This window comes from Morone saxatilis, unplaced genomic scaffold (genome assembly GCF_004916995.1).
Source record: "Morone saxatilis isolate NCDOM2014 unplaced genomic scaffold, NCSU_SB_2.0 Contig24, whole genome shotgun sequence".
NCBI classification, from domain to species: Eukaryota; Metazoa; Chordata; class Actinopteri; family Moronidae; genus Morone; species Morone saxatilis.
The window spans coordinates 20,832,442-20,850,616 of record NW_023339807.1 but is presented as its reverse complement, the minus strand read 5'-3'; the positions used below and the strand labels follow the sequence as shown (position 1 = coordinate 20,850,616).

Here is an 18,175-nt window from a genome sequence, read left to right as displayed (position 1 = left end):
GTTCAAAATAAAAAATATCATTCCCATTTAAAATTTGAAAATAGCACATAAAAAATCCAGTTTATTTGACATAACTAAACTATAAAATGACTGACCATGACACATTCATACAGTGAAACACAGACAGAGGCATCACTCTATACAGTACCTCTATATATGTGTTGACCCACTGGATCAGTTGGGTTACTCTGCTGTAGACGCCTGGTTTATTGGGCCGACCACAGCCCTCGCCCCAGCTCACCACCCCTGCCAGCCTCCAATCCCCACTGGCTGTCTCACACACCAGGGGTCCACCACTGTCTCCCTTTAAACAGGATGATTTAATGGTGACTGAAGTGAAACTGATGCTTGAGTTTGACCGTGGTTATCTATTGTAAAGTTAAAAACTATTCTGTATCAGGTAGGTTTATATGGAGATTTTATACCACTGGGTGTATACCTGGCAGGAGTCCACTCCTCCATCCATGGTGCCAGCACAGATCATTCGAGGGGTTAGGTACACGCCGTAGACACTCGCGTTGGAGCAGACGGATTGAGCTATTACCTTGACCTGAGCCTGCCTTAGCTCATTTGACACAAAGCCTGACAGAGTAAGAAAAGAAAGGAAGACAGGGCAGTAGCTGTGATGAAAACGTATGAATCAAAGGGAGGTAAAGAAAATGCCGTGTCTAAAATCACTCAGACAGGCTGCAGCTAACAAGCTCAACAGCGTCTTCATACACTAAGCAGCTGCTTCAGGCTTCTTGTAGCTGCCAGGGGGCCCCCAAAGGAGCACATTACAAGGACGAAGTCTGCTTTTCACTCTGTGTCATCATTTAAATGATCTTCTCAAGTATTTTTGTATCAGAACGTCTCACACGCAAGAACAAAATTGTATTGAAATATATATTTTCAAAGCTAGAAAGTCTTCTTTTTTTATTCTCCTCACTGATTTTAGTTGACTGTTTCTATTAAGGTTTGCAAGTTGTGAAGTTATTGGTTGTAGTTTCTTGGGGAAAAAGCAATGGCACTGCTTAAGAGGATGGAAGAACCAGGACCAAAGAAGGTGCTGTCAGGAATCAAAAGCACCATCAGAGGGTTTAAGTATAACACACCTCCTTCATTAATATATCCCCAGCCTGTGATCCAACAGGCCGCTCCGGCTGGAAAAGATTCGCTCGGACTGGGTAAACAGACCGGTCGCACCCCATCTGCAAACAGCACACAGTAATCAGATTGTAACATAATCTTACATTTATGAGCAAAGCAATAAAGACATAAAGGTTATCACACATATATTGTCATTTTTTTTATAAGCCAAGTTTCTCTACATACTTAAAAAAAAGCTTCTCTTGCTTTCCTTACAAGCATGTAGCAGATTTTGTCTTTGTGGGGTTTTTTTCGTGGGCTTTTAAAAGTGTTTTAACACAGAAATGGCATTGCAATAAAAATAATAATCAACACAGATCTGCTGTATTTAACCAAAAGTATTGAAATACAAATGTATTTTATACTGCATACTCACATATCTGTATAAAGGTAGCTGGTAGGAGTTTAAATGTGTAATTTAATTTGTATCTGAGTACTTTTTGAACAGTTTGTATCCATGATGTATTAAATTTCTGTTAAATGCTTATTTTGACAATACTACAATAGCACAGTGATATAAGCACATGTTACAACTACCCCACTAACCTCCTCCTCCAGCCCACAGGGGCATCAGAAAGAAAATAGAAAAAAATACCAACAGATGGCAAACTGGTATTTGCTGCAGGTATTTACCTAGACACCGTCTTAAGCCACATTTGGTTTTGGCAATAACAGTGAGTGAGAGTGGTTAATGTTTTCCAGGATGGGTTTACAACATTGTTTTATGTAACATTAACGTATCTACAAAAACACTCACAACAATGACAACTAGTTAGCTTTATGATGTTAGAGTTGCACCATTACCTTGATTGTATTTTTTTTAAGCAATTCAAAGCATGCTAATACCTGTATATTATGCAGTAAACTGAATAATGCATTTTAGAAGTAACAGTAACAGTATTAGCCATTTTAGGGAAGCCATCAATATCACATTTTCAAGAGCTTTTATACAAATTCAAGACCCCATCATTTAAAACTGAAATATTTCTTTTTAGTCAGGCCTATTTTGGAATCTGTTTCTATGTTGTGCAATTGGAAGTACAATGAGCGTAAAGTATTTATGACGTCTAACAAGGTACATGATGTGTTTTTGCACACTCCTGCCAACAGATGGAGCCACCTCCTCTTACCTTTCATGTCCATGTCAGTGATGGTGCGCAGCAGGCCCACGTCATAGTCGTTGTTGTATTTGTTGAAGCGAGGGTGGTAGAGGACCTGCAGTGCTCTGTAACGTTTCCCTGCAGCGTTGTCTGCGATGTTGACTGTGTCCACCACCACCAACCAGTCAGCCACTTGAAGCATGTTGTTCCTGTAGAAACAGCAGTGTGACACAGACATTTGTGGTCTAAGTTTTTGCCCCAGTGTGCACTGATGCCAAAGAACAATGCCAGTCTTTATCTTGATTGTTGACTATGCTGATGCTGTTTTTACTCTGATGATGCCTGAGAAGAGAATTACAGTTGGTTATTGTAGTCAACTGAAATCAACTCTCCTATACTATATGTGTTCTTCTTCAATTTGATTGCATTGGATAAACTACATTGATTCTAGGCCAAATTGACTCTTACTGTCATTTAGAAAACCAAATGCTTAAACAGTGTTGTGAATTCTTGACAGGGAGAAAATGACAAATAATCCTCAAATGTCAACATACTACAACATAATATTACAATAACATGACTATAACTCTATAACTCCACATGACTGCTTTCAATTCTGGTCAACAATTATTCATTTTTGCTTCAGCACTACAAACAATTTAATGAGCTGCTTATAGTTTGTAGTCAGGCTCAAAAATCCTGTTTTGGTTTCTCAGAATCCGAATGAAATGTTCAAATGTGGTAGACTTTCCCCTGCAGACAGATTTACATCTGTGATGTTCAAGAACTCTGCTGCTCTGGATCCAAAATGTGCAAAATGCACTGACGGGGGTATTCAATTGCCTTCAGTTTCTATTGACTTCTTGAATTGGATTAGATCAAAACATAGCTTTAAGTTGGACCTGACTTTATGGTCTTGTTTACAACCCTCCCTACTGAGGGTTGTGGATATACAGACAGGATGTAGCACTACCTGGCTGCATATAACTTTAAGATTTTCTCCCTTTACTCCCTTAACTCCCCATGTCCACCTCTTACTCAACAAAACAGTGAGCTGCAGTGATGACCCAGTGAGGGGAGATGATGGCACCTCCACAGACGTGTTTCCCTCTCCACTGCATGCTGACCTGCCACCCCCACTTGTCCTTGGCGGCCAACGTCCCCCCAACAATGCGCCGGCCATCACTGACCAGAACTGAGCAGTCTGGGTGTGACAAGATGAAAAGAGCCAATGACAGATGATACGGACACATTCGATAACACTTTACTTAGTTACTTTCATACATTCAGAGTACAGAGTATATTAGCAGTTTAATATAGCAAAATTATTCCAGTAAAGGCTATTAAACTTATGTCATAACTGCCAGACAGCTGATATGTAATAATGATCTTCTGTCCAAGATAGCAGAGAATTACAATGGAATTAATATTACAATCCCCAAAGCCCTTAATCAGCTTATATATCTTCTTTTTTTTTTACCTGCTGTGAAGTTCCCTGTCTGGTTCAATGGATTTTTAGGCAGAAAAGGCACTTGAGTTGGGACACTGCAGTTCCCCTTCGCTCCACAAAGAGGAGGTGATTTACCTGACTCAGAGGGGAATGCCAGGAACAGGACTAATTTCAAGAGAGAAGAAAAGCAGTGACATGACACACTAAGATAATTCACCTGAACAGAAAAGATGTAACTCAATCATTAAAGAATTGAAATACTCAAAACTCCCAATTCTCTGTGCACATTTTAAAAGTAACCATTAAGACAGATTTGGCACCACTATTCAAATTTGAACCTCTGCAAATTATTTTGACCCTGTTCCAAAGAGTGTAAAATATTCTCCATTTGCCCTTTTGACTCAGTATTTAAAATTCAGTAGAAAGCTTCAGAGAGGATTAACTGGCATTTTGAATTTTATCCTCATTATATTATTAATCACATAAAACCCCCATAAGATTAGGTACTGGATTAGATTAGATATGGTTTATGTGGTATTATTGTTCAGATTATTCACAAGTGGTAAGTGAGTGATGCAGTGTAATAAAAAGACACTGTGTAACCGTTTGATGAAATGAGGTCTACAATTACTGTTCTTACCTGATGAATTCAATGTGCCCATTAATAGAATAGAACTTCCAGCTCATTGTTAGTCGGGTAAGTACATCGGAAGTTGTGAACAAGTACAATAGGTTACCTAAGAGAACAGAGGTGATGACCAGTTTGATGACGATAGACAAGCTCACAATCAGTAACAGCTCCCGACGTGTACAGGCTTGAGGCTCTGAATCTACAAATAAATAAACAAACAAATAAGTACATCTTTAAACCATATAGAAGGCAGTGAGCTTTGACTGACTTGATCATCTTTTTTTTTTATTAAACCCAGGACTGGACTGAACCTCATAAATCCAGTTTGTGCATAGTAACTAGGCTATTATAGCTTCAAACCGATTCACTGAATCAGAGTGTACTGTTAAAACTTAAGAAATATCTTAATTGGTACAGACCTTACTGAAGAAGTGTATTAATTGCTTGTTAGGACACTGTCCAATCAACCAACGCTGTGTTGCTTAGGGAAGAAAATGCATTAAACAGCAAATACTTTGTAAATATAGGTTGTTTTATTCTATTTATATATGTATAATGTATGTACAAATGTGTGAGTTAACTTAGTAGTAGTAATGTAGGTTAGAATGATTGGAAAATATCTGATCTGAGGCATTATTTTGTCTAAGCTACACTTCAACAGTATAACTTTATGTAATTTGAGTTATGTTGTATTATTTTCTGTGAATATAATTTAAATCTTTCCAGTTTACATCATTAAACAGCATTTAATCAAGTGTAGGGTCAGCTGCGTTGACCATATTCTAATATATTTTACTACAAGGGTCATATGTTAGCCGGCCATCCTAGTTAGTTTTTGCAGTTGGTTCAGTTAGCTCATTACATAACAGTTAAAACTGGCAGTTTCAGTAAATATTTAGTGACTATGGCAAGCCCTTTTAACATTTAATCACCTGTGGTAATAGCAACAACGAGCACAATTAGACTATAAAACACTATCAAAATTTAAATACCCTGAACAAAATGTTTTCATAAATCACAGCACAGAGGAAGAGAACACCTGACAGAAAGGGTGGGTTATAAGTAAAACAAGAGACTGATCAGTCTTGCGTTTAGAGGCAAGCAGTCCTAGGGTCCTTGGGCCGACACAGTTAAAAGTTTGATCATGAAATGGCTCCGTTCAGAGGACTTGAGTGAATTGAGGACGGAACACATCCATAATATGCGGTAAAGCATGAGCTGCATGCAATGCCTTGTAGGTAAAAAATGTTGAAATCAATTTTATGCTTGACTGACAGCCACCTGAGGCGGACGAGTGCTGGTGTGAACGTTGAACCTCTCACTAGTTTTTGATAAAAGCCTCACGGCAGCATTCTGCAGCAGCAGGGGACTGTTGATGATGTTGTGGTAAATGTTAAGGTGAGTCATTCGTGAACTCTGGGAAATAATTTATGCTTCTTTGCCTGAAATACCTTTTTCCTTGTATAACGTATATCAGTTTGATTCTACAAATGGTGGCATATGTATACTATGAATTCATGCTGACAACATGTACCAGACTGACACAAACACTATTCCTTAGATAAAAATGGAGGATAAATAGATAAGTTGGGTTTATCCTCCACTACGTGCCTGAGGCTGAGAAACAGTGGATTGGCTAAAACAAATGAGAGAGACAATGAAATGAAAGCATTTGATTCTTTATAATTACGTCCAAATCACGGAGAGATAAATAGATCAGATTAAAGTTTCTTAGTTTGGAGGAATAAAAGAGGACTGCTTAACATGCTACATGGTTATTTGGTTTATTTAGTTTTTTGGTAATTCACAGTTTAAAAGTCAAATTGCAAGAAAATGTCGTGCCGTCTATCCACAACCTTGCCAAAAGCTAATCTGCCTAGATCATTAACTATCATTAGATGGATAAAACTGTCCATATGGCTCACATGGTATTGGTAAAACGTACAATTAAAATGATACACCTGAGGGGGATAATTAACATCAAACATTCATAATATACCTCTGGGGAATGATGAAACATTTTACCAGTTAGTTAAATATGATGCAATCCAATCTAGGGTGGTGGGATAACTCCTTTGACACAAGCTCTTTAAAAGACTTTGAAGTTGAATAGCAAAGAAACAGACTGTGCACGAGCACTGTCCCACACCATGGTGTTATTACTGAGGTTGTAAACAGCTGCTTCAGCACTATGTGCTTTGGACAAACTCTGAGAAATGTACTGTATCTATCCATTTTAAGAGCTGATAAGAAACCACTCTGTCCGGCACTTTGGAAAGAAGAGGGAGTTGGAGTCAGGAACATATGGATGGCGGTGTTATTTTGGAAGCAATGGATTAAGGCTGTTTTCTAAGGAGAGGCTGAAAAATAGCAAACCTTTCACTTTCAGGAGCATGAGAACAATGGAAACAATCCTATAGGGATTCTGGCAATGATTTATCTTTAAGGAAATATGCTTGCAAGACACCTTGTGTGCAAAGCACAGCTTGTATATTGGACTCTATATTATTAGGATCTTGGAAGAAGATGGAGCCTAAGTGTTTTTAACACTTTTGAAGAGCTGGCAAAGCATGCAGATAATCACTGTATTATAGAATAGGTGAGTAAATCTTGGGCCAAATCTTTGCTGTGTATTATTGTGAGTAAAGGATAAAAACCTTGTTTGTCATCACTTGAGAAGGCAAGAACAGCCAGGGGAGCAGAATGTACAGACCTGTCTGTGCAGACGAAAAGCCTGCGAATGTGTCTAAACCAGCAACATAGTCACCTCACAGCTATCACTTTTTGATCTTTTTAATATAGAGGCTCTTGGCTATGTATTTTTGTTTTAAGATACATATTGAATAATTTATCCACAGGGATTAATTATCTGTATGCACAGATCAGATTAGTGGTGCAAGGCTGTGTGTGGATCAATAATGTGGCCGCTTTCACTACACGATTAAAGAATTTAGCGGCTAACTGAGATTTAGAGTTGTAACAGCAGATTATTATTTTATAGTGCATCAATAATAAGACTAAGAGTGTACTGGTCTGGGAAGCTGTAGCCTACATAGAGACAGCTGTGCTTTGAGCTAAATGCTAACACGTCTTGGTTTAGTGCGTTGTTAAACAGTTGAGGGTGATGGGTATGTCAGTAGTTTCGCAGGTATTAAGTCAAAAACCAAAGACTTAGACAAATTAAAAATTTGAGCTGACAATGGCACCAAATGAAGATCATTATTAATACATTTAATAAAACTAATCTGAAGGGGAGCATGAAGGTCAGTATCAAAGTTCATGGCAATCCATCCAGCAGATATTGAGACATTTCAAAATACCAAATGTGGTGATGGTGGTGCTATGGAGTCAGAGGATCCCTAAAGTCAGTAGGCTTTATCCTCTGGGGACCATGAACATCTGTACAAAATATAATCAAGTTTTAATTAGTGGGCTTTAAAGGGGCAGGTGGGTGGATTTTGTTACCTTTGAACAGAGCTAGGCACATTTTTTTCACCGTTTACAGAATTTATGCTAAGCTAAGCTAACTGGCTGCTGTATCCAGCTTTATATTGAACAGACAGATATATAAGTGGTATCTATCGTCTCATGTAACTTTCAGCAACCAACACACTTAATTAATACCATACCTGGCTCCTTTTCAGGGAGATCCTTGGGTAACATGAGACCTATTGATCCTTCCTCCAGTGGTCCTCCATCTGATGGTTTCCTCTGCTGAACTTCCTGGAGATTATCACAACAAGGAAGTGGTAAAGTCAGGGTGTTTTGATCTTGGACCTCTGTGGACCCAGAGGAGGAAGATGATACATCTGGAAGTTGAGGCTCTTTTGCTACTTCAGTAAAAGATGGTGGCTCTGGGTATACGTTTCCACTGGCTGCAGGTTTATAGTGAGGCATGAGTGTCAGGACTGTAGAAGGGACTAGAGACGATACGCTCAATACTTCATGACTGATTGGACCTTGAAAAGATGTTGATGACCAGTGGTCAAGGGACGGATAGATTAATGCAACAACTGGCTGCCGTGCATCAGAAGTGCTGGTGCTTCCTGTCTGGACCTCCAAATCCATACTTTTAAAGTCGCTGGTAGATGTCATGAAGTGCAGAGTATGTTTAAAGTTCATGTTTGATTTCTTCTGATTAGCACACGTGTGTTGGTTTGGGTAAGATCTGCTGGATTTCAAACATGGCTGAGCTGAGAGGAGGGACACAAAAATGGTCAGAAACCCTGAAACCTCAGCTGAGTCCTGCAAAAGAACAACAACAAAACATGAGCTTGCAATAATGCTTCTGTGAGTAAGTTTGAGATATTGAGTGCAGATATTATCACTTAATATAGAATAGGTTGAATATGGCCTTTTAAAGTGCATTTTATTATTCTGCATTACTTTAAAAAGTGTTTTGATAATTGCTGCTGGCAGTGTGTCAGACTGGATCTTGGTAATTAAGTCTGGTTAAATTATGCGATGGAATTACACTGATTTTCCCAAAAGAACTTAAAAGGATGGCCTGGAGAACGTCCAAGTACATGCTTGCTCTGAGGCAAATACTAATAAATCTAAGCAAATTTATTAGGAAAATGCAAAACAAGGCCACATATATTACTCACGAGAATTCAGAGTTATATTACTAGAGTTGATTTAACCTATTCATTACCAATACCTGCAAAAAAGGTGATTGAACAGTGTTTGTTGAATATTCTGCACCCTCGATGCCTGCCTCATATCTTCACGTCTCACCATCAGAGTGCTGTTCCCAACTCTAAACATCTTTTCAAGTGCCCTCACCTGAATGTCAGCCGTACAGATTTGCATGTGTCGGCTTAATTTGTATGCGTGAGATTATTCATCCGAATGTGTCTCCTCCACTTATTAAACCAGCTTGTACCACAGTGGGGAAAAGAAATGCATCACTGTTTCACCGCCAGTGACAAGACACAGAAGAGTAGAAGCTTGCTCTGGTGCATCTTTAATCCAAAGATATCTCCTCCGTTACTGCAAATCCATCATCTTCAACTTTCTGCAGTTGGTCACCTCTCTTCTTCTGAATGTACCGCTCTTCTCCTCCACTCCTCAGTTACCACATAATCCTTTCATTGTGCCACCCCCTTCATCACCTTCGTCCTTCTCCTTCCCTCTCCAACCTAATCTTTCTCCTCTGGTCAGAGCAGTTGAGGCTCTTGCATGTCAGGTCAGTAACGGATACGTGCACTCTTGTCATCGGGCGGCTATGAAATATGCATAGGGATAATTGCGAGCTTGGGTCAGAGTTTAACAACAGAGGGTAATGTACACCACACCACTGAATTGCCCCCACTCACAAGTACTGAGGAACATAATGGCAGCGAGGACTGACACACATACAGAGTCAAGGAGTTGAATTTCTCATAGTTGAAAGATATGTATCCAATAATCATACTCCTGTTTTAAATCTGAAGAGGCATATTGTGTATGAGAGTGTGTGTGTGTGTGTGTGTGTGTGTGTGTGTGTCCAGTCTCAAGGGTATTTTGTTTGTGCTATCACATTACTGCATCAGACAGTGCGAGGTGCTGGAAGCGATAAAGAACCCCAGTCATGGTATTACTCAGCATCTACTAGATTACACTGCTGAGCTCACTTTAAAGATCAAACATGGTGGAAGGGGACATGACTGCATCAAAAGTGTGTCACTCTGTCGGCAGCGTGGTAAACACATTGGACCTGAAGGACAAAAGACATTTTACAAAAACAGGATTTGCCCAAAAAATAACAAAAGAATTGAAAGTCAAAGCATTAACTTATCATTTCATAAAACAACAACAAAACAGAGAGGTAAAATGTCACAAAACAAATACATAAAACAAAAATATGACATTTTATGTGACAAACATAAAAAAAAGAACTGGAAAGACACATCCTCATGGTTGCACTAGAGGAAAAGTCAGGGGACGGACGTTAGGATTCATCCTCTGAGGACCATAGCCATCAGCAACTGAAAAACGTATGTACAAACTTCTCTTCTCTTGTGAGATGTAATGGTTTTCTGTTTTGTAAATGTGTTTTGTGAGATGTAAAATGACAGTTTTCTGTTTTCTTGCAGTCACTATGTTTACACTGTGGCTGAACAGTTTCCTGAACTGCTGTTCTTTTTTCGCACTGCACTCAGACAAATGTTCTATAATACATTACACAAACATCCCTACACTAAAGTTTTAAAAAACATCCGAGTATTGCTTGCTTGTTGTTTCTAACATGAGCATGGAGCAGCAGCCTCCCCACCTGCACATGACACTGACTGAATGAATGAATAAATAAAGCGTGCAGGCTTCATTTGCTCCAGTGTTGGTGTCAGAGTCCTTGTTTACTCCAATCAGTCTGACTGGCAACCCGCACCAATCTCAACTCCTCAAATACACACAGTTCTGCTAGCTTCCCCTCCCCGTTGTATCAGTGTCAGGGGAGGAGAGAAGGACCTCTAGTTCAACTTCCCCACTGCAATCTTCAAGATGCAGCAGCATTTGCAACTTTATAGCATTTGTTTTATCCTTTATCCCACATCAGTGGGGTTTACTGACAGGACAGCAGAGTTACTGTCAGGAAGCTGTCAGTCACAGCACACAAGCTTTTATATTCTTTCCTGTGGCATTTCAACTTTCAGGCACATGGGTGCTTGAATCTTTCAATTTCAATTTGGCTGGAAGGTAAAGCCAAGCAATAATATTTCCTTGCAACCTTTCCTGCTACCTAAAAATATTCCTACAAGCCCTGTGATGGTTTGACTTCTTTTTTTCTGTGGCACCGCATCGAGCAAGTTTACAATCCTATAAATAAAGGATTTGGAAATTGCTTGTATTTTGTAACAAATTGTGCTTTCATTTGTACTTTGCAGATATGTTTTTTCATTCATATTTTACAATATATTTATTTTTACCAGAAAAACAATGTATACTGAGCATCTTGAGTAAAAAAAAAATCTTCTTTGGGATAAATAAAGTTCTCACTTTATTTCATTATGATGGTGATTATTTATTTCAAAACAAAAAAAGCAATGAAAGACAAAGTTTACTATTATTGTTATTATTACTATTATTTTTTATCAATTGTCTGCACAATATTTGTGATCCCTCTTCTACCCTAGTAAAACGATTATTTACAACACCAAATGTATTTACATGTATGCACACTTACACACAACACACATTTAAAGCGACAAACGTACACATTAAATTAGACAAAAGCTCTCTCCACTGTCTGTTGATTTCGTAGGTGCACTCAATCACAAGACCAATAATTCTACCTTGATGTAACTTCAGTGGTTTTTCAAAACGTGTGAAAAATGTTCGAGCCTTTGGCATGAGAGGCTAAAAAAAAAAGTTTTGTGATGGACTGTGATGGAGTTTTTTTTCTTTGTCTTGACTTATTCCAGTCCTCTAAAAAAGACGAGCACATGCGAGCAGATAACAAGATGGCGTTTGTCAAGATTACAAGAAAATACAAGCCAAAGTCTGACACAAATCAAGCATCGGAAAAACAGTCACGTCTCCGGGAGTCTCACATCTGAGTCTCTCACTTGAGATGCTGTGGAGAGATATTCAATCCTCAAATATTCCCTTTTCAGACTGTATGTACACAACGCAGCGCATGTCTTTTCCATTATTATCTCCAGCCTTGTTTGTGTTTCTTGTAGCTGTCTTTTACTTGCCACACTCTCTCTTTGTGATCGTCAAGCAGTTCCTTTGGCGGTTTTTATTCCCGCTGTGTGCCGTCATTTCTGTCTTTCTTCATTCTTGTCTGAACTGCTGGTTACATTTTCCCTCATCTTTAAATTTTCCATGAAGCTTGTATCACTTAACTCATCAGTCACCCAATCTACTGTCTCACCCCCCCAACGCCCCACCCCCCTTCGCCTCTGTATCAAAACAGGCCCAACTTCTTTGTCTTTACTCTCTCACCTCTGATCTTAAACCAATGCCAGGCTGTTTTTTTTTTTCTTGACAGTTGATGCGCCTCATCTCTCCAGCTCTCAGCAGTGCAAGATCTTGATGAAGGCTTTGCGAAACTCGATGTTGAAAGTGGTGTAGATGACAGGATTGACGGCGCTGTTGAGGTATCCCAGCCAGGTGACAGCGCTGTACAATGAGGGCGAGATACAGCAGCTCCTGCAGTGGGCCTTGAGCACGTGTGTTAAGAAGAAAGGCAGCCAGCAGATGATGAACACACCTTGGAAACAGGGACAGGAAGGGGATTAGAAGATGAGTGTATGCGTGTTTTTAGCATGTGGACAAATTGTGGCACTATGTGTGGCACAAATTGTGTAGGGATATAATGAATGAAATATCCCGCCAACTTCTGCATTTGCAATTCGCACAGAATGATGAAACTGCTGTAACAATACATAGATAGACAGAAAATTTCATCAGTATCAATAGCAGGGTTACACCTGCCAAGTCACATAAATCACAAAACAGATAAGGTAGGCGAAAAACAAAATACAATCAAACAAAAAGCCATAAATAATGGAGGCCATACAAATTGGTGCCATGGATGTCAAGATTTAACAGTGTATCTGTTACTGAAATAAGTAATACTTGAAGTTTCGTCCAAATATGCATCTAAAACCTTCCATCTAGAACATGATTCATTCATTCAGAACATTGATTATTGTTTTTTTTTGTTTTTTCAATGGACAGTTAATGGACTGTGAGGAAATATTTTCAGGATTTGACAAAAACTGAATTAAAGTGCAGTGTTTACTTATCAAGAGAGATATTTTTTTATTTTAACCCAGGTATTTGTATTGCTTTCTTTTTATTCAAATATAAAATATTACCTTCCAAATATAAAGGTAATGTGAGGTGGAATCTTACAAATTACAGTAATATCATTATATTTGCATAGTTTACCTTATTATGCAACAAACCAAGATAATATTGGACTTTTGTGAGTAGAAAATTAATAATAATATAAAACAGAACACTAAATACTTACATATTCATTTAGACTAGTTTGTTTGTATACAGTAGTACAGTAGTACAGTAGTACAAAGTAGGCAGCTTTGTGCACACACACACACACACACACACACACACACACACACGCACACACACAGGTTGAGACAGGCTACACGGTTTCGGTTAAAAGATCAACACCTCATCAATTAGTCTGTACTTCCCTCCGCTCACCGAGCACAATGGCGAGCATCTGTGTTGCCTTCCGCTCCTTCTGCTGTGACAGCCTCCCTCTCACCCTCTCCTTGGTAATCCCCCATCTCTCTCTGCCTCCGCTGCGCTCCCTCCATCCCTCACGGCCTCTCATGCCGTCCTCCAGGGTTGGGGGGCGAGGCATCAGGGCCGATCTCGTCACGGTTGAGGGAAGAACTGGGGCAGGTCCAACTGAGATAGCCAGGGAGATCCTGGCCCGTCCCGCGTGGGAGGAAGCCTGGGGGGCAGGAGGGGGAGCCAGGCTCTGCTCCATCTGAGGCAGGAACTGACCCGGCTCGACTTCGAGGGGGTGAACCACGGCCTCCTTTACCAGGGTCTTATGTGAAGAGAGGGAAAGAGGAGGTGAGGTGAGGTAAGCGTTGGGAGACAAAGAAAGGTGGGGGTGCAGAGGACAAACTCACCACTTTCTTGCGCTGTGGGCCGGCAGTGGCAGGCCTCAGGATCAGGGTGCACAACTTCACATCCTCTGGCTGTGTACACTTATTCTGAAAGGGAAGGAGGCAACATATGGAGAACAGAAAATATATTCTTGGGGTTTTGGGAGTTGCTGATGCTAAAAATGTTTTTCGATTAATATACACTGGCCTAAAATCTGTTTTTAAAGCAAAAACAGATAAACATTTTTGAAGAGAAAAAATGTCCTTTGTCTTTGTTTGCTTTACACAATTATAGACAATTTATATTTGATAGAATGCTAGACTCTTAAAATTCAAATTTCACTCAGTGTAAACATCATATAGTTTCAATGAAGAGCTGGAACAAGTTGATCTATTTAATGATACCAGTTTGTAAAAGGTAGCACAATTTTTATATAACGGTATAACGGAAAAGCAAACATTCCCTTAAACATTTGGGAACTTATAAAGTTATATTTTTGCTAATGGAAGTTATGGACAATTGGATTCATCTAAACTCTTTTGGTGGTATAATCAATGTTGTCGAAGACCAGTGGGTCAACATCTATTAACACCAAATTGTTTACTGGAGCAGAGAAGGGAAAACACATGCAATGTCTATAAAATGGATCATAACACCACCTTCCTGTGTCGATGACCATCTCCTGCCTCAGCCCCGCCTTGTGTGTGCAGACCGTGCCTGCGCGGCGGGGCAGTGCGTCTGCCTCGTCTGCGCAGCACCACGCAGATCTGCGCATATACCAGCAAAGTTACGATGAAGGGAACGTAGAAGGAGGCCACAGATGAGTACACCACGAAGGCCGGATCTGCAAAGCTACACGTGGTGCCTTCCCGGCTGGCTAATGCAGGGAAGAAAAAGAGGAAAATGCATTTTATTATTAATAATGTACAGAACCTTTCAGAGAGTATTACATGATTTCACTTTTTGTCATATTTTATGGCTGCCCACGATCTTGTTTTTAAATATTTTGGGGAATATGCTGTCATTATCTCTTACATGTAAAGTCAGATGTCAGAAGATGGTTAGCTTAGTTTAGAATTATGACTGGAAGCAGGATAAAAAAAAGTCTAGCTTGGCTCTGGTTTTTGTACAGATTAAACAAGTCAGATGTGGCCCCCTGGTTCCAGTCTTTATGCTAATAAGTTACACTAACCGCCCTCTGGCTGTAGCTTCATTTCAAATCTCTAAAGCAAATATGTGTATTTCTCAAAATGCCTAACTATTCCCTTGAAAACAAGACAACCCAAATTCTGAGGTTTTAAATTAATACTTAAATACAGCAGTTGATAAAATAATCTCAGTACAAGATTTATTTAGTGGCTTTCATGGAGCTTTAGAACATATCACATGATCACCATCAGCAGATGGGAGCCCATTTGTCATATTAAAAATATTCCATTTTCTTTGACTACTTTGCAGACTTTTGGTCATGTCAGAATCAGAATCAGAATCAGAATTGTTTATTGCCAGGTAGGTTTATACACGGGATTGCATTAATGTAATGCATATATACAGGGCGGTTATAAGAGTCAGTGTCAGTGGGGGTTCCGAGCCTTGTTAATGAGGCCAGCTGCAGACGTTTTTGTAGTGTGAGGTTTTGGTCCTGATGGACCGCAGCCTCCTGTCAGAGGAAAGTGTTACAAAGAGTTTGTGACCGGGGTGGGAGGGGTCAGCCACAATCATCCCGGCACGCCTCAGAGTCCTAGAGGCATACAGGTCCTGGAGGGATGGCAGATTGCAGTCGATCACCTTCTCAGCAGATCGAATGATACGCTGCAGTCTGCCCTTGTCCTTGGCAGTGGCAGCAGCGTACCAGATGGTGATGGAAGAGGTACTCGATGATGGCGGTGTAGAAGTGCCACCATCATCGTCTTTGGCAGGTTGAACTTCCTCAGCCGCGCAGGACGTAGGTAGCACATCCTCTGCTGGGCTTTCTTGGTGAGGGATCTGATTTTCAGCTCCCACTTGAGGTCCTGGGTAATGATGGTACTCAGAAAGCGGAAGGACTCCACAGAGTCAACGGTGGAGTCACAAAGGATGATGGGGCGGGTGGGGCTGGGTTGTTCCTGAATCCACAACTAATCTACACTGTTTGTAGCCAGATGGTCAACCTCCCATCTGTAGACGGACAATGAGGGAGGTGTCATCCGCGAACTTCAGGAGCCTGACGGACTGGTGACTGGAGGTGCAGCTGTTGGTGTACAGGGAGAAGAGTAGACGAGAAAGAACGCAGCCTCGGGGGGATCCGGTGTTGATGGTCCGAGAGTCAGAGGCATTTTTCCCCAGCTTCACATGCTGTTTCCTGTCAGACAGGAAGTCTGTGATCCACCTGCAGGTGGAGTCAGGCACAGTGAGCTGGGAGAGCTTGTTCTGTAACAGAGCTGGGATGATGGTATTGAAAGCCACAAACAGGATCCTGGCATAGGTTCCTGCATCGTCTACAGACCTGTTGGCTCTGTAGGCGAACTGCAGGGGGTCCAGGAGTGGGTCTGTTATGGCTTCGAGGTGGGAAAGCACAAGGCACTCAAAAGACTCCATAACCACTGAGGTATGGGCGACAGGTCTGTAGTAATTGAGTCCTGTGGTCCTTGGTTTTTTGGGGACAGGGATGATGGTGGAGGCTTTGAAGCAGGCTGGCACATGACATGTCTCCAGTGAGGTGTTGAAGATGTCAGTGAACACCGGAGACAGCTTGTCAGCACAGTGCTTCAGGGTGGATGGGGACACAGAGTCTGGTCCTTCTGAACATAATTTAACTACACTTTCTGAGCAGTGACTACCATTGTTGCACGCTACATCTTCCCATATGGTCTAGCGGTCAGGATTCCTGGTTTTCACCCAGGCGGCCCGGGTTCAACTCCCGGTATGGGAAATCTTAATTCTAATACGTGTAGAGGTGTCAGGCATTCACAGTTATCACGTCAAGGAAGTGAAAGAACAAGCCTATCAGGTTTCAGCTGGGGGGTGAGGTACATCGAGTGTTCCTTCACATCCTTGAAACCACTGGCCCCAGCTCACTGAGGCAAAAAATGCCAACCTATGCCATGGTGCTGCGTGCGCACGAAGAACCAAGTACAGTGTGTCTTGTGGCTTTGCCAATTATCAAAGAAATTTCCTACGCAAGGAGCAAGTAGCATGCTTTGACAAGAAATATATTATATGATGCATGCCACTTCTTGTCTATTATTTGGTGTTTCTCTGTTCAACTCAACCAGGTTCAACCACCGGTGAGGGAAGTTAAATCTAATATCTGGTCAATTAAGCATGAGTTGAGTATACAGAACAACACCCAATAACAACTCTGTGTCATCATTAATAAGTCTGGAATAATGACTTCTGAACATGATTAAACTGTACTTTGTCAGGAGTAACTACCATCATTGCTCGTTCAGACGGTCCCATATGGTCTAGCGGTCAGGATTCCTGGTTTTCACCCAGGCGGCCCGGGTTCAACTCCCGGTATGGGAAATTAATAGTTATATTACAGAGCTACTAATAATGACAGTTGTTAATTGAATGAGGTGTTGCTCAGTATCTCAGATACTGAATGCACTCATGGGTGTATGTATTGAATAAAAATAAAAAACGTCTCTCATGTCATAATTGATCACCGACATTTAATTTCCCGCACCAGGAGTTAAACCCAGCCCACCGGGGGAGTATCAGAATCAGATTTACAATTGGGTTTATTGCCAAGTAAGTTTCAACACGTACAAGAATTTGCCTTGGTGCGTTGGTGCATAAAAATCACACTAAAATAGAGTACTTTTTAAAATATAAATAAATAAAGATAAAGATAGAAAGATCTAAACTGCACAGGAAAGATATTTACAATGTGCAGGATAGAGAAACCAACGGGAGTGCATTAATGTAATGCATATATACAGGGTGGGTTTAAGAGTCAGTGTCAGTGAGGGTTCCGGGCCTTGTTAATTAGACCATCTGCAGATGGAAAGAAACTGTTTTTGTGGCGTGAGGTTTTGGTCCTGCTGGACCGCAGCCTCCTGCTAGAGGGAAGTGTTTCAAAGAGTTTGTGTCCGGGGTGGGAGGGGTCAGCCACAATCTTGCCTACAGGTCCTGGAGGGATGGCAGATTGCAGCCGATCACCTTCTCAGCGGATCGAAAGATAGCTGCAGTCTGCCCTTGTCCTTGGCAGTGGCAGCAGCGTACCAGATGGTGATGGAAGAGGTGAGGATGGACTCGATGATGGCGGTGTAGAAGTGCACCATCATCGTCTTTGGCAGGTTGAAC

At 40.8% G+C, this 18,175-nt stretch overlaps 1 protein-coding gene and 2 non-coding genes across 3 annotated transcripts in view; 2 read left to right on the top strand and 1 right to left on the bottom strand.

The window, feature by feature from the left end:
• Positions 1 to 12,237: 12,237 nt before the first annotated feature.
• drd2l (dopamine receptor D2 like) overlaps positions 12,238 to 18,175 on the bottom strand; it is a 13,527-nt gene continuing 7,589 nt past the window's right edge. Inside the window, exons 4-7 of the mRNA XM_035672466.1 lie at positions 14,545 to 14,762; positions 13,909 to 13,992; positions 13,469 to 13,823; positions 12,238 to 12,506 (exon numbers count right to left, since the gene is read on the bottom strand). Coding sequence (XP_035528359.1) covers positions 12,310 to 12,506; positions 13,469 to 13,823; positions 13,909 to 13,992; positions 14,545 to 14,762 — 854 coding nt within the window. The 3' untranslated portion in view covers positions 12,238 to 12,309. The remainder of the gene's footprint in view (positions 12,507 to 13,468; positions 13,824 to 13,908; positions 13,993 to 14,544; positions 14,763 to 18,175) is intronic.
• trnae-uuc lies at positions 16,725 to 16,796 on the top strand. The gene has a single exon. It is a non-coding gene; the product is annotated as a tRNA-Glu (tRNA).
• On the top strand, positions 17,321 to 17,392 carry trnae-uuc. The gene has a single exon. It is a non-coding gene; the product is annotated as a tRNA-Glu (tRNA).